The following is a 21,034-nucleotide window of genomic DNA, read 5'->3' as shown; positions in this document are numbered from 1 at the left end:
AGGAAGTAGTGTCTACACTGAATTATTAAATCATTAATTTGTTCACATAAAATAAAGTCACTCAAGCACAGTTAATGTGAAAATATATCTGCCAAAAATCCTAAAGATTAATTATATCATTTACTCCCAAGGGTTATCTATTGTGTAAGAATGAAGTGTTTCCTATTTATCATAAATGAATTGTTCTGTTCTCCATAAAAGTTAGATCGGGGTCCGGGGTCCTTTGCTAAGGGCTATCCGGTCCCTGTACGACCACAGCTTGGTTCGCATTGCCGGTAGTAAGTCAAACCTGTTTCCAGTGCACGTTGGCCTCCGCCAGGGCTGCCCTTTGTCACCGGTTCTGTTCATTATTTTTATGGACAGAATTTCTAGGCGCAGCCAGGGTGTAGAGGGGGTCTGGTTTGGGAACCACAGAATCTCGTCTCTGCTGTTTGCGGACGATGTGGTTCTGTTGGCTTCTTCAAATCAGGACCTTCAGCGTGCACTGGGGCAGTTTGCAGCCGACTGTGAAGCGTCCGGGATGAAAATCAGCAGCTCCAAATCCGAGGCCATGATTCTCGACCGGCAAAAGGTGCTTTGCCCTCTTCAGGTCGGTGGAGTGTCCTTGCTTCAAGTGGAGGAGTTTAAGTATCTCGGGGTCTTGTTCTCGAGTGAGGGATGGATGGAGCGTGAGATCGATAGACGGATCGGTGCAGCATCTGCAGTGATGCGGTTGCTGTATCGGACCGTCTTGGTGAAGAGAGAGCTGAGTAGGGGGGCAAAGCTCTCGATTTACCGATCGATCTATGTTCCGATCCTCACCTATGGTCATGAGATTTGGCTCATGACCGAAAGAACGAGATCGCGAGTACAAGCGGCCGAGATGAGTTTCCTCCGCAGGGTGGCTGGGCGCTTCCTTAGAGATAGGGTGAGGAGCTCGGTCACTCAGGAGGAGCTCGGAGTTGAGCCGCTGCTCCTCCACGTCGAAAGGAGTCAGTTGAGGTGGCTTGGGCATCTTTACCGGATGCCCCCTGGACGCCTCGCTGGAGAGGTGTTCCGGGCACGTCCCATTGGGAGGAGGTCCCGGGGAAGACCCAGGACATGCTGGAGGGACAACATCTCACGCCTGGCTTGGGAATGCCTTGGAGTTCCCCCGGAGCTGGGGGAGGTATGTGGATCGGGAGGTCTGGGCGGCTTTGCTTGAACTGCTGCCCCCGTGACCCGACTCCGGATAAAGCGGAAGAAAATGGATGGATGGAAGGATGGAATATGTGTAAAACAATGTAAACTTATATTGTAATTAGCTGATCTACTTCCTGGGGCTATATATGGTATAAGTGCAGAATCTACGATTCCTTGTTATTGGTATTATTTAATTAATTTGCAATTATAACACAATCCAAAAAGCAAGTGTATAAGTATAAAGTGACTACAACATATTGTTCATGATTTATCATGTTTTAGGTAAAAATAAAATTAATTACCATGTAATATAAATGAAATCTGTCTAAAATTAGACTGTAATTTGCTGATCTACTCCCCGGAGAAGGAGGAGGTACCTATGGTGTAAGTAAGATGTGTTTACATGTATTAATCATAACTTAATCACTTGGTTTGATCACTTGAGTCTGATTGCCATTGCTAATACTGTGCCCCTTACACACGCACGCGACAACATATTGTCCAACATACAACGCAGACCATGGGAGGACATAATATGAGAAGGAAATGTTATGTGGCAAAAATGTTGTCAGAAGGTTCTGAAAAGTACATTTAGTTTCCCTTTGGACAGGTCTGAAGGTCTGTCATGAATTTCAGCTGTTATTTCAGCAACAAAATTTCTCTTGGACTTTTTCTCCAAATCTTTGTTCTTTTTTCTGTACTTCCCTCCTGTCTCTTCACTTTAAGTCATCAGCCAAACCCAAAATAATCTACCAAGGCAGCTGATCAAAGTGAATGAAAGCAGTGTACCATAAGGGCGTGATTAGTTGCTCCGGCACACATCAAACCCATCACATTCTTTTGAGCATAGCACAAAGCAAGTTTGGCAAAAGGCAAAGCAAGATCAGCTTGTGGGCTGTGTGACACTTTTCTGCTGAAGTTTGATCAGTTGAACTATGCATTTCTATATTTTCAAAATGATCTCAAGGACTCAGCTTTCTACATCCTCAAACTTTCCATAATATGATGTCCTCATAAGTCTGCAGAACTCTTTTTTAAATGCCTTTTATTCTCCAAACTAAATTACTAGCAAAACACCACGCCCTAGTGGAAATCACAGTTCCGGATCGGCCCTTGGCCCCTACGCCCAATACCATTGATGACCTGGAGGAGCCAGGAGGCTCCATCCCAGTTGGCATTGCTGTTCCTGAGGGATCGCCTGACCAGGCTCTTGATGACCTCAGGATCCCAGAGAAGCCAGCAGGCTCTTGGATTTGTATTTTGGTTCTCTGGGTTTTTACATCTTTTCTTGTCAATTAATGATGTCTTTTTCATTCCTCACCTTCTATACCGTTGGGTTTTTGCCACATTCCTGTTTGTCCGTGAACTGTTACTTTTGCACACACCTGTCTTTTATTTTCTCATCAGTTCTTTTGCATTTAAGCCTCACCTCAGTTCCTGTTTGTTTGCTTGTTGTTTCACATTGCCTTCTGCATTCTGCCAGTATTCTAAGATTGATTGTGGTAGGCAATCCCATAATGCCACAGAATAGCCCAAGGGCACTATATAAAGGGAGAAAGGCAAGGGTCCTAACACAGACCCCTGTGGAACCCCAAATTTCATGTCACCAAGGCCAAAGGTAGTGTTATTATACACAACACAATGAGAATGACTTTTCCAGTCTGTGTACATGATTCCCTGTGTTTTTGATTCTTTTCCCTGTGACTCAGTTTGGACTCTGTTGTGTTTGTGTGTTTTTTGGACCCTTTTCCCATGCCTTACTTTTTTGTCAGTGTTTGGAGTTTTGGGCTGTTGTTTGGACAATACAAAGATTTGCATGGATTTCCTACTGAAACATGGCATACGCCAAAACTCAGAAACTGGTGTAAGCACAAAAATATCCAGATGTATCAAAGTGTGCGTACGCATCGATCCAAGCAAGTTCTGTCTATAAATCTCACTGAAAGTGGAATTGAGAGCACATGCAGAGGTCCCAACCTCCTCCATTTCCACTCACCTATTTAAAAATGCAAAGTCATGTAAATTGGCCCTGGGAGGTGGGAATCCCCCTCCGTCAGTTCAGGCAACATGAACAGAGAAAAGAAATTATCCCGAGTGCAAGCTACAGATGAATGAAAATGACATGGAGACACACGGGGAAAGTTTATTTGTTATCCTGTCAAATGGGATAAACATGAACCGATAAAAATGTCAGTGGGAGCATGTGTGTGTGAGGCCACAAATGCTGTGAGTTCAATGCAGCGCACACACACTGAAACAAAAAAAAAATTAGCTGCATTGAGGTTGACGTGTGACATTCACAACATTACACATGCATGTATTGACAAATACTGAACACAGAGGGACAGTTGGGGAGAAGGGGAGCTGTTACCACTAAGAAAAAGAAAACCCATTAATATAATAACAAAAGCATATTTGAATATGCCATGCCCAAATGTGTTTGGAACAATTACCAAATAAGCTATTTACTCAGCAGCCACCCGATTGGAGCTGGCTAATCAGTCTGGCACACTCCTGACAGATCGGCCAACTCTCATTGGATTGCCCCTGTTGCTAGGAAGCCCAGTGTAGGCAGCACCTGTGTGGGCACAGGCAATCCATACTTCCTCGCTGTATTGCGCTCTGGGCTGGGCGCAGTTCTGTGCACAACTCCAGCAACAGTGGTCTTGGTAATTGAAATCAGCTTATGAGCCAATTATCATCATTTGTTTCACAGTGTAATCTTCACGTGCCTTAACTAAAGCACTCCCTCTGCTGAATCACCTCTAAATTATTTACACATTATTCACTTTGCGTGTTTTTAGGAATCCGCTAGCTTAGCGCAGCTACTAGCTCTTAGCCGGTTTAGCATGGCGGCTTCTCCTGTCTCTCCCGCACTCTTCTGCTCTGGGTGTGAAATGTTTAGTTATTCCTCGGCCTCCTTTAGCAGTAATGGTACTTGTAATAAGTGTAGCTTATTCGTAGCTTTGGAGGCCAGGCTGGGCGAATTGGAGACTCGGCTCCACACCTTGGAAAATCCTACAGCTAGCCAGGCCCCTATAGTCAGTGCAGACCAAGGTAGCTTAGCCGCCGTTAGTTCCCTCCCGGCAGATCCCGAGCAGCCGGAAAGCAGGCCGACTGGGTGACTGTGAGGAGGAAGCGTAGTTCTAAACAGAAGCCCCGTGTACACCGCCAACCCGTTCACATCTCTAACCATTTTTCCCCACTCGGCGACACACCCGCTGAGGATCAAACTCTGGTTATTGGCGACTCTGTTTTGAGAAATGTGAAGTTAGCGACACCAGCAACCATAGTCAATTGTCTTCCGGGGGCCAGAGCAGGCGACATTGAAGGAAATTTGAAACTGCTGGCTAAGGCTAAGCGTAAATTTGGTAAGATTGTAATTCACGTCGGCAGTAATAACACCTGGTTACGCCAATTGGAGGTCACTAAAATTAATATTGAATCGGTGTGTAACTTTGCAAAAACAATGTCAGACTCTGTAGTTTTCTCTGGGCCCCTCCCCAATCAGACCGGGAGTGACATGTTTAGCTGCATGTTCTCCTTGAATTGCTGGCTGTCTGAGTGGTGTCCAAAAAATGAGGTGGGCTTCATAGATAATTGGCAAAGCTTCTGGGGAAAACCTGGTCTTGTTAGGAGAGACGGCATCCATCCCACTTTGGATGGAGCAGCTCTCATTTCTAGAAATCTGGCCAATTTTCTTAAATCCTCCAAACCGTGACTATCCAGGGTTGGGACCAGGAAGCAGAGTTGTAGTCTTACACACCTCTCTGCAGCTTCTCTCCCCCTGCCATCCCCTCATTACCCCATCCCCGTTGAGACGGTGCCTGCTCCCAGACCACCAACAACCAGTAAAAATCTATTTAAGCATAAAAATTCAAAAAGAAAAAAATAATATAGCACCTTCAACTGCATCACAGACTAAAACAGTTAAATGTGGTCTATTAAACATTAGATCTCTCTCTTCTAAGTCCCTGTTAGTAAATGATACAATAATGGATCAACATATTGATTTATTCTGCCTTACAGAAACCTGGTTACAGCAGGATGAACATGTTAGTTTAAATGAGTCAACACCCCCGAGTCCACACTAACTGCCAGAATGCTCGTAGCATGGGCCGGGGCGGAGGATTAGCAGCATTTTCCAATCAAGCTTATTAATTAATCAAAACCAGACAGAGCTTTAATTCATTTGAAAGCTTGTCTCTTAGTTTTGTCCATCCAAATTGGAAGTTCCAAAACCAGTTTATTTGTTGTTATCTATCGTCCTCCAGGTCGTTACTGTGAGTTTCTCTGTGAATTTTCGGACCTTTTGTCTGACTTAGTGCTTAGCTCAGATAAGATAATTATAGTGGGCGATTTTAACATCCACACAGATGCTGAGAATGACAGCCTCAACACTGCATTTAATCTATTGTTAGACTCGATTGGCTTTGCTCAAAATGTAAATGAGTCCACCCACCACTTTAATCATACCTTAGATCTGTTCTGACTTATGGTATGGAAATTGAAGACTTATCAGTATTCCCTGAAAACCCCCTTCTGTCTGATCATTTCTTAATAATATTTACATTTACTCTGATGGACTACCTAGTAGTGGGGAATAAGTTTCATTACAGTAGAAGTCTTTCAGAAAGTGCTGTAACTAGGTTTAAGGATATGATTCCTTCTTTATGTGCTCCAATGCCATATACCAACACAGGGCAGAGTAGCTACCTAAACTCTGTGAGTGAGATAGATTATCTCGTCAATAGTTTTACATCCTCATTGAGGACAACTTTGGATGCTGTAGCTCCTCTGAAAAAGAGAGCCTTAAATCAGAAGTGCCTGACTCCGTGGTATAACTCACAAACTCGCAGCTTAAAGCAGATAACCCGTAAGTTGGAGAGGAATGGCGTCTCACTAATTTAGAAGATCTTCACTTAGCCTGGAAAAAAGAGTCTGTTGCTCTATAAAAAAAAGCCCTCCGTAAAGCTAGGACATCTTACTACTCATCACTAATTGAAGAAATAACAACCCCAGGTTTCTTTTCAGCACTGTAGCCAGGCTGACAAAGAGTCAGAAGCTCTATTGAGCCGAGTATTCCTTTAACTTTAACTAGTAATGACTTCATGACTTTCTTTGCTAATAAAATCTTAACTATTAGAGAAAAATTACACATAACCATCCCAAAGACATATCGTTCTCTTTGGCTGCTTTCAGTGATACCGGTATTTGGTTAGACTCTTTCTCTCCGATTGTTCTGTCTGGTTTTTTTTCATTAGTTACTTCCTCCAAACCATCAACATGTCTATTAGACCCCATTCCTACCAGGCTGCTCAAGGAAGCCCTACCATTAATTAATGCTTCGATCTTAAATATGATCAATCTGTCTTATTAGTTGGCTATGTACCACAGGCTTTTAAGGTGGCAGTAATTAAACCATTACTTAAAAAGCCATCACTTGACCCAGCTATCTTAGCTAATTATAGGCCAATATCCAACCTTCCTTTTCTCTCAAAAATTCTTGAAAGGGTAGTTGTAAAACAGCTAACTGATCATCTGCAGAGGAATGGTCTATTTGAAGCGTTTCAGTCAGGGTTTAGAATTCATCATAGTACAGAAACAGCATTAGTGAAGGTTACAAATGATCTTCTTATGGCCTCAGACAGTGGACTCATCTCTGTGCTTGTTCTGTTAGACGTCAGTGCTGCTTTTGATACTGTTGACCATAAAATTTTATTACAGAGATTAGAGCATGCCATAGGTATTAAAGGAACTGCGCTGCAGTGGTTTGAATCATATTTATCTAATAGATTACAATTTGTTCATGTAAATGGGGAATCTTCTTCACAGACTAAGGTTAATTATGGAGTTCCACAAGGTTCTGTGCTAGGACCAATTTTATTCACTTTATACATGCTTCCCTTAGGCAGTATTATTAGACAGCATTGCTTAAATTTTCATTGTTACGCAGATGATACTCAGCTTTATCTATCCATGAAGCCAGAGGACACACACCAATTAGCTAAACTGCAGGATTGTCTTACAGACATAAAGACATGGATGACCCTCTAATTTCCTGCTTTTAAACTCAGATAAAACTGAAGTTATTGTACTTGGCCCCACAAAATCTTAGAAACATGGTGTCTAACAAGATCCTTACTCTGGATGGCATTACCCTGACCTCTAGTAATACTGTGAGAAATCTTGGAGTCATTTTTGATCAGGATATGTCATTCAATGTGCATATAAACAATATGTAGGACTGCTTTTTTGCATTTGCACAATATCTCTAAAATTAGAAAGGTCTTGTCTCAGAGTGATGCTGAAAATCTAATTCATGCATTTATTTCTTCTAGGCTCGATCTATTGTAATTCATTATTATCAGGTTGTCCTAAAAGTTCCCTGAAAAGCCTTCAGTTAATTCAAAATGCTGCAGCTAGAGTACTGACAGGGACTAGAAGGAGAGAGCATATCTCACCCATATTGGCCTCTCTTCATTGGCTTCCTGTTAATTTCTAGAATAGAATTTAAATTCTCTTCTTACTTATAAGGTTTTAATACTCAGGTCCCATCTTATCTTAGGGACCTCATAGTACCATATCACCCCAATAGAGCGCTTCGCTCTCAGACTGCAGGCTTACTTGTAGTTCCTAGGGTTTGTAAGAGTAAATGGGAGGCAGAGCCTTCAGCTTTCAGGCTCCTGTCCTCTGGAACCAGCTCCAATTCGGATCAGGGAGACAGACACCCTCTCTACTTTTAAGATTAGGCTTTAAAACTTTCCTTTTTGCTAAAGCTTATAGTTAGGGCTGGATCAGGTGACCCTGAACCATCCCTTAGTTATGCTGCTATAGACTTAGACTTACATTTTGATGTTTGTCGTTGGCGCTTAACAGTCCAACATGAACTTTAAATAGGAGTCCAAAATTGTTCTCAGTAGTCCGAGATGCCGTTACTGACTTTGGTACAGACTGTCATCTGCTTTCCTCACTCCACCGAAAACTTGCATCAGAAATTTGTCCAGCTTTTCATCCTAACAGCTCTTCATACCTCCAGATGGCTTACGGCATGGTGGATTTTTTTTTTTTTTTTGTTCTTTTTTCTGTGTGTTACAAGAATCAGCAGTGTCAATTAGCTCCTTCAAATCATCGTCCACCAGAAAACAAACTCCTCCATGTTTAGCTAGGGTAGGGTTAGGGTAGTGTGAGCATGCGCGGTGGTTTGGGCCGTTGCAACAGCGCATTTCATATCGCACCAAAATTGCTAAAGAAGAACTATTGCACAGTAATTAAACACAACGGCAAATGGTACGAACAATCTATGTCTGTGACATACAAGCCACCAATTAAATGACAAGGAATCCACTCAGCTGTTATATAAACTATGCTTGTCACGTTCTTTAGCTATGACACAATATGTTAGGATTTCTGCCATGGTCACATACAGACATGCCAAATATACCAAATGGCCAGTATTTAAACAGTATTTTTATTAGCAAAACATGTCATAACGTAGCAGTACAACAAGTTGACTCAAGCCTGGGAGCATGCGTTGGTGTTTCTGCTTTGCTGCTTCCATGACACCACAGAGCAACCTTGGGTCCTGGATCAAAACTACCGAGGCAAACCACTGCTCCAGCCCCATACACCAGAGAGATGGTTACTTCGAGAGGTTGGAGATGGACGGGCTGTTATAGAGTAGTAGTAGTAGTAGTAGTAGTAGTAGTTAATCATTGCATGACAGTAGTTCTGTCATAGTTACCTTAAACTGTTGAGCAACACTGCATCAAAATATGTCATGAAATGACAATGCTTCTGTTGCTCACATGCAATGACAATTGCAGTGTGCTGTGTATTTCTTTGCAGGATAGATAGGCCCTGTGTGCCTGAGTTTGAAGCTGTAAACAAAATATACCTTTATTGCACATTTCAAAACAATTTTTTTTTTTTTTTGCGGTTTGCAAGTTCTGCCATCTAACCTGTTTTTTTTTTTTGTTTGTTTGTTGTTTGTTTGTTTGTTTTTTTTGCTGCACCAGGAAAAGCAGAGGTCAAGGAGTCTCATTTTTTTTTATTAAATCTGACCACATTACTGCCTATTCCAGACTTTGAAAGTATGTGTTTTTTATTTCCTCTGGATTTGTCAATTGGTACCATGTGGTGGTGTCAGACTGTAGGTCAGAGAAACTGAGTAGCTGGAAAAATGTGCACTTGGAAAGAAAAGTAAGTGGCATTCAGTGGAAAGCTGACAAGTGTGATGCAGGCTGTTGGTTAAGAGATAATTCAGCTGACTAAATGTTCGAAAGAATGTCTCTGAGCGGTGGATGTTCATCTTTTTCCCCCCTTTATAATTTCCCTAAAGCAGTGATTTAACATGAGAAGACAAACTGTAGGACTGACTGAGTTATGTGGGAACAACTGTGGCTGCTCTAAACTTCATACTGGTCTTAACATTTCTGGCAGTCATTCCAGTCTGCCCTGTTGTGCGTCAGTCAGGACTCCTCTGAACTTCTAAACTGTGTTCCGGGGAAAGGAAATATGTAACTTGGCTAGATCCTAGGCTGTTCTACTGGGGGAAAAAAACAGATTGTGGTTAATCTTAATCTTCCATATAAATGCTTTCAAGTATAGGTTTGGGTTTAGGAAAAAAAACATGTTGGCTTCTTCATCAGGCTTTTCTCCTCAAAAGGCATTCCTGGAAAATTAGCGGTTTAAAATAAGGGTGCATGTTTACAAATTACATAAGGCCCTAAAGGGTCTGTAAAGTCCCCCAGATATTTAAGAAAAGCATCACAGTTAAGATTTAATCTTTCATCATTTCAGCTCCATGTAATGCCATATGCACATAAGTTTGAGCAATAAAAGCACCTGGACTCTTCAAACTACACAGAATACACATGTTCTGCTGAAACATGCACAGACTCTTGAGCTGGAATAGTTTCATTACAGCAATTGGAGATGACTTACAGCCATTTTTTGACTGGTTCCATATCAGGAGTCTTTGCTTTTGTTATATGCAGATTATTAACTCAGCCAAGGAAGTTAAAATTGTGTTTTGTTAGTTAGTTAGTCACTAGGATATCTCCAAAACTTGGCAGAGACATAGGCCTTTGTATAGATCAAGGGGTAGTTCTTGCTCCTTTGATTCATGATCGTGCCTTTGACTGTTTATTGTGTCATTCCTTTGACCCTTAATCATATTTCTATTTATTGGGATCCTGTCTTTGAGCTTGTAACCAATTAATTCAGCACCTAGGATCAAGGGTCATGCTGTGCCTCTTGATTCTGATTTCTTTGATCCTGAATACAAGATGAAAGCAAGACAGACAGATAACTGGCAGCAAAAAAACAATTGGCAGTGTCCACAGATCAGCAGAAAGGATCCAGATGAGTGTTCAGGATCAATGGTCAACATTTACGGTCAAAGGCTGTGATTAAAGATCAGCAATCAGGGGCAAAGATAATGATAAAAGGTCAGCAATCAGGTTCTAAATTCAGCAATCAGTATTAAAGATTAATTATCAGTTGTAATCACTTAAGATCAAAGGTCACCAATCAGGACCTAAATTTAGCAATCAAAACAAAGATAAGGATAAATGATTAATCATCAGGATCAAAGGTCAGCAATCAGAATCAAAGAAAAGGATCAAACAATTAAAAAACAGGACTCTGGGATATGGGCAGTGGCTTAATGGTTAACACTGTTGCCTCACAGCAAGGTCATGGGTTTGATTCACCGACCTGTGGCCTTTCTGTGTGGAGTTTGCATGTTCTCCCCATGATTGCATAGGTTCTGTCGGTGCTCCAGCTTCCTCACAATCCAAAGACACACAGGTAGGTGGATTGGAAACTTTAAAATTGTCAGTAGGTGTGCGTGCGGATGTGAATGTGTTTCTTTGTCTACATGTGGTCCTGCAATAGACTGGCATCCTGCCCAGCGTGTACCCTGCCTCACGCTCTATGACTGCTGGGATAGGCTTAAGCCCCCCGTGACCTAAGCCGTTGCAGATGCGTGTCTGTGTGTGATCTGGGATCATCAATCAAGATCAAAGGTCAGCAATCAAGATCTAAATTCAGCAATTTAGATTAAAGATGAATGATCAGGAACGAGGTCAGTCATTATGATCAATGGAAAGGATCAACAAGAAAAACATTCAGGTTCAGCGGTCACCAAGAAAGATCAAAGAATCACAATCTTCAATCAGGAAACACATAAGTCATGAGGATCAAAGGTCAATATCAAGATCAAAACTTAAAATGGACATACTTGGTGGAGGTTTGTGTCTGCTTTCTGAGTGCATTTCTAATTTTCTGTCTTTTCTTTCTCCAATTCAATAGAAATGTTTGCTGATGCCGATACCTTTTCAGATATGTGAAGGTCCAAGTCTGCGCACATTTTCTCATAAAAATAACGATAAATGTGCTTGCACATGTACAGTACACACAACATTTACATGCATTATTTGAGGTCATACCTGGAAAACATTTCTTCAGATTACTCCTTGGCATAGCAAACAAGAAGGAGGTAAGCCTGCTCAATGTGGCTGTTGCTATGGCAATGACCAATGGGAGCGGGGTTAATGAGGGAGTCAATGTTACGTCTCGCCAAGTGGGATTGACAGTTATCCTCTGGCTGGCATGAGCTGCAAGAATGTGGGCAAAAGACCTACTGGGTGGACAGTCTCCCAGATGTAAATTGAGAAAAGGAGAAGTAGAGAGGAGGAGAGCTGGAAAGCACCTGAAGTGTGAGTCAGGGGAGGAAGAGGTGGAAAAGGAGGAGTAGGAGGACTAGTTCCAGCTGCAATAACACTGTCTGGCAATCTGAGGGGGAGCTGCTAGTCTTCCAGTACACTGTGTACACACAGACGTATAACTTGCACGGTTTTCTGCATGCACTTAAAACATTTGTCATACTACAAGTACGCCTATAAAACCCCTTAATCAGCAGCTGCCTCTTGCTTCACAGATGCAAAACCAAAATCCATACACATCCCAGGCAGTGTATTGGCAACAGGACCCAAGACCCTACTTTTAACACACTGTGATTTGGCTTTGGCTTTCATTGGCAGCCTGCGGTGATATGCTCTTGAGCCGGGTTTCCCAAAAGTATCTCGCTTTGTGAAACAGCTGAACCCAGAGTCCAAATAGTTGTGGGAAACTGAAAACCTACGTCTGGACTACCCTACTGGGGTCAAGAGTCTAGAGTATCTCTCCAAGAGGTTGTGAACCGTTCACTTGCACAGTGTGGTTATGGATTCACTTCAAAAATACACATACAAGAGTTTGAAGAAAAAAGGGTTGCAATCATAATTACAAGTCAGTCATAGCGCATATTGAGGATGCATGGTGGGCCACATTCACTGCAAAAACTGTCCCTCTCAAAATAAGCCTAATAATCCAAAATCTATTCAAAATGTCTTGTATTAAGCAAAAAATCTGCCAATGGCGTAACATAAATGTACTTGGTTAGAATTTGCAAAACTAGCAAAATGTCTACGCACTGAATAATCAACATGTGCCTAACACTATGCAGAATTCCATTTTATGATTAGCTTCTGTCTTAAAATAAGGAAAACAATCTTGTTCCTTTGCTTGTATGATTTGAAATCCATTGCCTTTCCTTGTTACTGGTAAATACAGCTTGATATTAGCTGGAAAAAACTTATTAAGAAAAAGTGAGACGGAAATTTTCTTTCAACAGGTCTTTTATCTTTCTTAGATATCAGTTTTTGCAGTGTTGCACTGTGGAAGATCCTGAAAACCCTCAGAGCATGGCCCAAAATCACCACCCTCTTCCAAAAAATGTGCAATATTGTATAATATTAATATTGTATGTGTTTGAGTGAATGGTAAAGATTCCAAAAAGTTGTCTATCAACAGTGGAGTAAGTCAGGGTTGCACTGTTGCTCCAGACCTCTTCAACTGGGTCATCAACCTCAAGACTAGGGTCTGGAAACATGTCCCAGAAGTGACATTTGACATATATACCCTACCAGATCTTGAAAACTCAGATGACACCAATCTATTAGCCGATGTGTTGAACAACTTCAATCTACCATAATCGCATTGATGAAGAAGCTAAAAAGCTTGACCTGAGCATCAGCTGGTTTAACACTGAGGTCATGCATACTGTATTAGTGATGGCCCAGATCCTTCACCTTTCTGTTTTGATCACACCACTGTAAGAGCTGTGTGCACCGTAATATACCTTGGCTTAACAGTCCATAAAAAGGCAACCTAAAAAAAGATTAATCCTTGTCGAGAACTGACATCTGCAGTCATGCAGTCACTGTGAACACTCCTGCGGCAACACCAACAAATTTGCCAAAGGACAAAACTTTACATGTACATTGCTTCAGTGCTGTCAGCCTTCCTGCATGGATCTGAGACCTGGCCACTAAGCCACACCTTGGCAGCCAAATCTGACAACTTTGGCAGCAGAGCCCTCAGAAAAATTGCAGGCATCCAGTGGTTCCACCACAAGCACCCACCTGCATCCCGCCTTGCAGCAATGTGAAGAGTTTGATGGAACAGCCACATCCTGCACTTCACTCCTGGACAAAAAACAATTCTTAAGAAACTATGTAACTTGGGTTTTGATGTTTGATTCACACATACTTTTCTGGACTGGACAGTGGCTCTCATAGCGGATGGCTTGGGTGTGGGTATTAAAAATTATGCCTCGCATATAGCCTCAATAACCGTGACATTATCAGTGTAGATAATATTACTTAACTGGTTTCACTCAAACACAGACCTCTTAGATAGTTTAATACTTCAGTTAACCACATAGTAAGCCATATAAATAATGTCAGGATGTACACAATAGGGTTGACAACGAGCGTTGCCAACTTCCTGAAATGAAAATAGGAACACCTATGTGCTGGGTCCGCCGTAACAGGGGGCCTGGCCGGGTGAAAAAATCGTCACTTTATCTTTCTTCAGTTTTAAATAAACACTATTTTAGCTATTTGGGGCAGGGTGTTTCAAGTCCTATCCAGTTATAACATTGGCATAAGGAAATGCAATGGCTTCAAGCATTTTGAATTAATTTAACGATGTTAGTCCCATTGAAATCGAGATCTCTTTTGCAAGGCAAACCTGGGCAATTATAAAGTTTCCCTAACCTACAAGTCTTTAAATGTGGGAGGCAACTGGAGCACTCGGAGGAAACCCACACAGACACCACACAGACAGGCCACAGGTGGGAATCGATCCCATGACCTTCTTGCTGTGAGGCAACAGTGCTCACCACTAAGCCACCATGCTGCTTAGGGAAGGATGAGTGCCAAACCATGAGCAGAAGAGGCAAAAAAGACAGTAAAGCCAAAGCCAAGGCGAAGACCAGCTCCTCCTGTGCTGGATTGCAGTTTCCAGTAACCCGTGTCCACCGTCTGCTGAGGAAGGGCAACTATGTGAAACATGTGGGGACCAAAGCCAATTTTTTCCATTTATTTTCATTTATATAGCACCATATCACAAAAGACTTGCCTCAAGGCACTTCACACAAGTAAGATCTAACCGTACTAATGCTGCGTTTACACATGACGACGACAAGTCACGAATGCCACGAAGTACACATTCTTGGCCGCTGATCACAAATGTGATGATTCGGGGCAGAGGCATCAGGTGTCCTCAGGAACTGCTGCAACCTGTTACCACACATTACAATTAATGGCATGTGTTGCTGGAGAATTATCAGGAACCATTACACACGGTCAAGAATAGTGTTCCGCGTTGTTGCGCGCTGTTGCGCGCTGTTGCGTGCTATTGCTCGTAACATCGCATCGTTAAGTTCTGTCACGTTGTGAACGAGGTGAATTGTCTCCACACACACACCCATATTCATCCAACCGAATTCAGATCGCTCCAGTTTTTCAGAAGAACTTTGTGACTGCATGCATAGCTGGGCTCTGTGCCATGGAGTGGCACAGAGAGGAGGAGGAGGACAGAGCCATATGTGTGGCTTCATGCGGCTCTTGTCTCGCGCATTTTCCCAAACATCAGGCACATGCAGCAGGTGGAACGCCTGCAGCAGCGTGCTGAAGAGCACTGAAATGAGACTTTCAGCCGACTTGGTGCTAGCAATCAAACTAAATGCGATGCAGCAGGGTTTAATTGTGCGCACGCTTCTTCCTCCGCCGGACTGGAGGAGGTGCAGAGATGTCTGGCTACACGTGAGGCTCCTCTCGCTCCTCTGGTTCCTCTGGCTCAGACTCGTTCTCCCACTCATCGGTTACAACAGCAGGTGGAACACCTGCAGGAGCATCCTGAGGAGCTTCAGCAGGAACTGTGGAACGACATTTGGAGCTGAGTTTAATTGTGCGCATGAGACAGAAAACTGATTCGTCGTGGCGCGCAGTGAAATGTGACGCCACGTTACAAGTCGTGTCAAAAACTTGACAGTTTCCGTGTCACTTCGTAATAACGCATGACAGTTTGGGCTCCAAGAACCATCACAGGAACCACTACGAATGTTCTCACGTTCTATTAAGGATCACTACTCATCAAGATGGATCAATACCCTCAGTTGCGACCTCCACGACGTGAGGCGAAATGAGGGTGGTGTGTGTCATTCATGGAAGATTTTTTGACAGGCAAAAACATGCTCCACGAATATCAAGAATATCACGCACCAACACGCACTATTAAGAAACCTATTCAGATGCGTTAAGTCACATTAAGAATGTCAGTAAAGTGTCACGAATGACAGAAAAATGACATTCGTAATGCGTCTTGGTTATGTGTAAACGCACCTTAACCCCCAGAGCAGCAGTGGTAAGGAAAAACTCCCTCTGAGTAAGAAACCTCAAGAAGACCAGAGTCAAAGTGGTGACCCTCTGCTTGGGCCATGCTACAGACACAAAGTACAGAACAAGTCACAAAATGAATATACAAGAAATGTTGTTGGTGCACAGGACAGGAGGGTTTTCATCACAAATACCACACCCATCTCTGGATGGAGCTGCACCTTAAACAGAGAGAAAAAAAAACAGAATCAGGGATCAGAAAGACAAGAAATACAGTATAATTTGTCGGTATTAAACAACAAGAAAAACAGGAAATACTAAGGTGATCACTGGCCACGAGCCCTAAGCTTCACTAAAAGACCCAGAATTTAGGTAAAGTTGAGGCCGCGACCTGCTCCATTTCCAATTAAAATGAATTAAAAGAGTAAAAAGCGTAGAACTATACTATGCCAGTATGCTAGCCATACGAAAGGGAAAATAAGTGTGTCTTAAGTCTGGACTTGAAAGTCTCCACAGAATCTGACTGTTTTATTGATGCAGGGAGATCATTCAACAGAACAGGGGCACGATAAGAGAAAGCTCTGTGACCCGCAGACTTCTTATTTACCCTAGGGACACAAAGTAGTTCTGCTCCCTGAGAACGCAAAGCCTGGGTCGGTACGTAGGGTTTAATTAGGTCAACTAGGTAGGGAGGTGTCAGTCTGTGAACGATTTTATAGACGAGTAGCAGAACCTTAAAATCTGATCTCACTGGGACAGGAAGCCAGTGAAGAGATGCCAAAATGGGTGTAATGTGGTCAAACTTTCTGCTTCATGTCAAAAGTCTGGCTGCAGCATTTTGAACCAATTGGAGAGCCCTAATGCTGGACTGCGGTAAACCAGAAAATAGAACATTGCAGTAGTCCAATCTAGAAGAGATAAACGCATGGATCAGGGTCTCAGCATCAGCCATAGACAGGATGGGATGAATCTTCACTATATTTCTCAGGTGGAAGAAAGCAGTCCTCATAATATTTCTAATGTGGAGGTGAAAGACAATGTAGGATCAAAAATTATCCCAAGGTTCCTCACTTTGTCAGTGTGATGTATGACACACAAGCCTAGGATAACCCTTAACTGGTCAAATTGATGCCGATGTCTCACTGGACCAAGAACCATCATTTCAGTCTTATCAGAGTTTAAAAGTAGGAAATTGCTAGACATCCAGCTTTTCACTGATGCAAGGCAATCTGAAAGCCGTCTCTGTGGAATGATACTTTCTAAAAGCAGACTGCAATGGTTCAAAGAGATTATTCTCAGCAAGATAGTCCACGAGCTGCCGTGACACCACTTTTTCCAGACTTTTAGAGCAAAATGATAGATTTGATATTGACTGATAGTTTTTCAATACACTAGGGTCAAGATTTGGTTTCTTAAGTCATGGTTTAATCACTTCAGATTTGAAACATTTAGGAACATATCCAGAAGTTAAAGAAAGATGAATAATTTCCAGCACAGTCGGCCCAAGAATGGGCCACAGGTCCTTAAACAGTTTTGTTGGTATAGGATCAAATAAACAGGTTGTGCTTTTTGTTGACGTTATGAGTTTCATCAGCATGCCTAGAGAGATACTCTCAAATTCTGTAAATCTAGGTAATACCTCAGTAATGGCACCCACCTCAATAGCAGGGTGTAGTGGCTGGGTTAAGGCATGCCGGGATATGTTTAACCTGATGTCTTTCATCTTCTTCTCAAAGTAATCCAGGAAATCTTGTGCTGTAAAAGGAGAGCGAACTACAGGTGGTTGTCCATGAATAAGTGTTCCACTGTGTTGAACAAGAACTTGAGTTATGCTTTTTTTATTGATCAATTCGGAATAATAGGTCCACTTTTTAAGCCAGTAATGCCTGCGTATAGTCTACGATAGCATCACGCTACGCAAGGTGGAATAATTCTAATTTTGAACTACGCCATTTCCATTTTAGACCTCTGGCCTTATGCTTGAGGTCACGCAGGTAATCATTGAACCAAGGTGACTGTGTTTTGGGGGGAGCGCGGTTTTAACACAGGTGCGTGCAATCATGTTGAGTGTAGTTTTGAGCACTTAATTTAAACTATCCACAAGACTGTCAACTATGATTGAGTATTTGCCAAATGTGAAGCTAAGACATCAGGCAGTCTATCTTCGAGTTCAGTCTTAGTTGAGGAGTTGATGCATCACCGTTAGTGATATATAAGGTTGTTGTTCCACTAAACACGGCAGCAAAACTGTAAACTTAATAAGTGAGTGATCAGAGATGACTGATGTAAGAGGCATGATGTCAATATTCGTGACAGCCAATACCACATGCGAGAACCAAAACCAAGGTATTTCCACTAATGTGCGTCGAGTCCAAAATGCATTGCCGAAATACTAATGCATCCACAATTTTCATAAATGATTGCAGAGGGGATCAGAAGGCTTATTATATGAACGTTATAGTCACTAATGATCAGAATGTTATCTGCATGGGTTGACAAGTTAGAGATGAATGCAACAACATTCAGCTAAGAATTCAGAATATGGGCCAGGAGGCCTATATACAGTGACAAAGTGATACGGCTGATTATCCTGAGCAGAGCAGAGAATCAGATGCCTCAAACGAGTTATATTTGTGACCCCAACAGCTAATAAGCTAAACCTAGATTTATAAATAAGAGCAACACCCCCACCTGCTTCGCATCACGAGGATGTGACTAAATGTATATGCTGGTGGGCAGGCCTGATTTAAGGGGAGGACAGCTGCAGGTTTAAGCCAGGTTCACATAACCCAATATATCTAAGTGATGATCAATAATTAGATCATTAATCAACAATGATTTTGAGGATAGTGATCTTATGTTAATGAGACCCAGACTAAGGACCTCAGTTGGGTTGACAGTTGAACTGTTTGGGTTTAGGGATGGTTCCAGAGTAACATATATAAGATGCCTAGAAGTAGGCTTAGGTTTGAGACATTGCACATGCATTGTAGGTAGCAGACACAAAATCTTTGATATTGCTGAAACAACCATTCGGCCATCCTCAATTTCAACATCATCCAATGTAGTAATGGGTATTAAGTTTGCAAAGCATGTCTCTCTATGGTTTTTATGGACATGTCTATGGAAGCAGGCCACAGTCTCAACTTGTTGAATTTCCCTACCTGGCAGATAAACTGCACTATCACCATAGTGGATTTTGTGTACTAATTTCCCCGCTAAGCAAGTGGATTCCACACCCACATTTGTCATAAGCTTTGCAGGGTCTCTCATCACCTGCTCCGTGGCCTGTTGTAAATTCCTAACGTTACCATCTCTGTAGAGACAGGAGTGGAAGTCACTCATGGGCTCAGAGAATTCACATCAGGCAAATCCAAGGGGGAGAACTGATTCAAAGTTTGCTGTGATTGGAGTACCGCAACCAGGCACCAAGCCTTGCGGGGCTTCCTCCGACTAGCCACAGTCCGAAAGCTGTCCTCCACAGCCGGTGTTTCTAGGCTAATGCTAATGGGCACGCTAGCCGGCCCAACACTAACCTCATCTGGAGTGCCCGTAACATCTAACTCCACTGAGCTAAGAAGCTGTTCTAACTTACGGACACGGCTCTCTAGGAGAGCCACCCTATCTTCCCTCACTAAGGATTTACGGAGGGTTTAAAGTAGTCTACTTAGTAAGTCGTAAGTCCCTTCGGCTGCTCCCTTGTTTGCACTCGAGGTCGCCACAGCAAATCCAAGGTGGATCTGCATGTTGAATTGGCACAGGTTTTACGCCGCATGCCCTTCCTGACACAACTCCACATTACATGGAGAAATGTGGCAGGGGTGGGATTTGAACCCGGAGCCATCTGAACTGAAACCAAGCGCATTAACCACTTGGCCACCACCCCTGCTAAAGTAGTGTACGTAGTGCACTAGGAAATTCAAGAGTATAGCCAAGCAAGCACAAGCTAACCAATAATGAATAAGCTCACCACTCCTAAGGCTCACACAGGATTCACACAGATGAAAATAAATGAATTAAAATTCAAAGCAGTTCCACTGAAAAAGTAGAATAAGTATTAGACTTGTAGGAATAGTTATAAAAAAAACAAAACAAAAAAACTCCTACAAGGTAAACCACTCTTAAGATTAACACAAGAGTGAGGTACTACACTAAAATTCACAACAGTTAAACTAAAAAACTAACAGAAGTACTAAAGAAACGGGGGGGGGGGGGTTGAACTAGCTCATGCAAGATAACTGCTAGCCAAAATGCTAGCCGCTCCTAAGATTTACACAGGAGTAAAATAATGACCTAAAATTCACAGTAGTTACACTGAAAAACTAACAGAAGTATTACACAAGTAAAAAAAAGAAACAGCTGTAAAAGTAATGGCGGGCGAAGGGGAGTCGACCTAGCTTGCAAAAGCTAACTGTTAATGAATGCTAACCGCTAGCGATTCACAACAGGACTGTAGTTAAATACGATTCACAATAGATACACTTAACAACCAGAAGAAAGCTAAATAGAAATAAAAGAAACATATACAACAATGTAAAGTTCGGAAGAGCATCAGAACGGCAAACAATCCACTGGAAGCCACTGGTACAGAGCCCCTGTTTACTCAGGGGCTGTGCTCGTGTATCTCACTGCTGAAATCCTCGAGCTGGCTGAAAACACTGCCAGGGACAATAAGAAGACTCCTATTATTCCCCATCACCTGCAGCTCGCTGGCTGCACTGCCGAGGAACTCAACAAACTGCTGGGCAGAGAGACCATTTCTCAGGCCGGCATGCCTGAGAGAACCATTTAGGCTTTTCTGTTGCCCAAAAACACAGAGAAGCCCACAAAGTCCAAGTAAAGTTGTACTTTCAGCTGGTAAAGACCCCCAAAATTTACCAAAAAAATGATCAACCTTTTTTTTTTTGGTCAGTGCAAACACAACTCAGCCACATGGGGTGTGCAGCCAGTACGTTCTGAGTGCCAGTCCCAAGCATGGATAAATGAGGAGGGTTGCGTCAGGAAGGGCATCCGGCGTAAACAAGCGAACCCACTATGCAGACTAAGAATCGAGTTTCCATACCGGATTGGTCGCGGGCCCGGGTTAACAATGTTCGCCACTGGTGCTGTTGCCCAACAGGGTTCCGGTGGAAATTGGGCTACTG

At 42.6% G+C, this 21,034-nt stretch overlaps 1 protein-coding gene across 1 annotated transcript; it reads left to right on the top strand.

Annotated features, from left to right (window-relative positions):
* Positions 1-14,435: 14,435 nt before the first annotated feature.
* LOC117520453 (histone H2A-beta, sperm-like) lies at positions 14,436-20,682 on the top strand. The gene is made up of 2 exons (XM_034181800.1): positions 14,436-14,572; positions 20,478-20,682. Exons 1-2 carry the CDS (start codon positions 14,436-14,438, stop codon positions 20,680-20,682), a joined length of 342 nt encoding a protein of 113 aa, XP_034037691.1.
* Positions 20,683-21,034: the final 352 nt, after the last annotated feature.

This window comes from Thalassophryne amazonica, chromosome 1, assembly GCF_902500255.1.
Source record: "Thalassophryne amazonica chromosome 1, fThaAma1.1, whole genome shotgun sequence".
Lineage (NCBI taxonomy): Eukaryota > Metazoa > Chordata > Actinopteri > Batrachoidiformes > Batrachoididae > Thalassophryne > Thalassophryne amazonica.
This window is presented reverse-complemented; position numbering and strand designations above follow the sequence as displayed.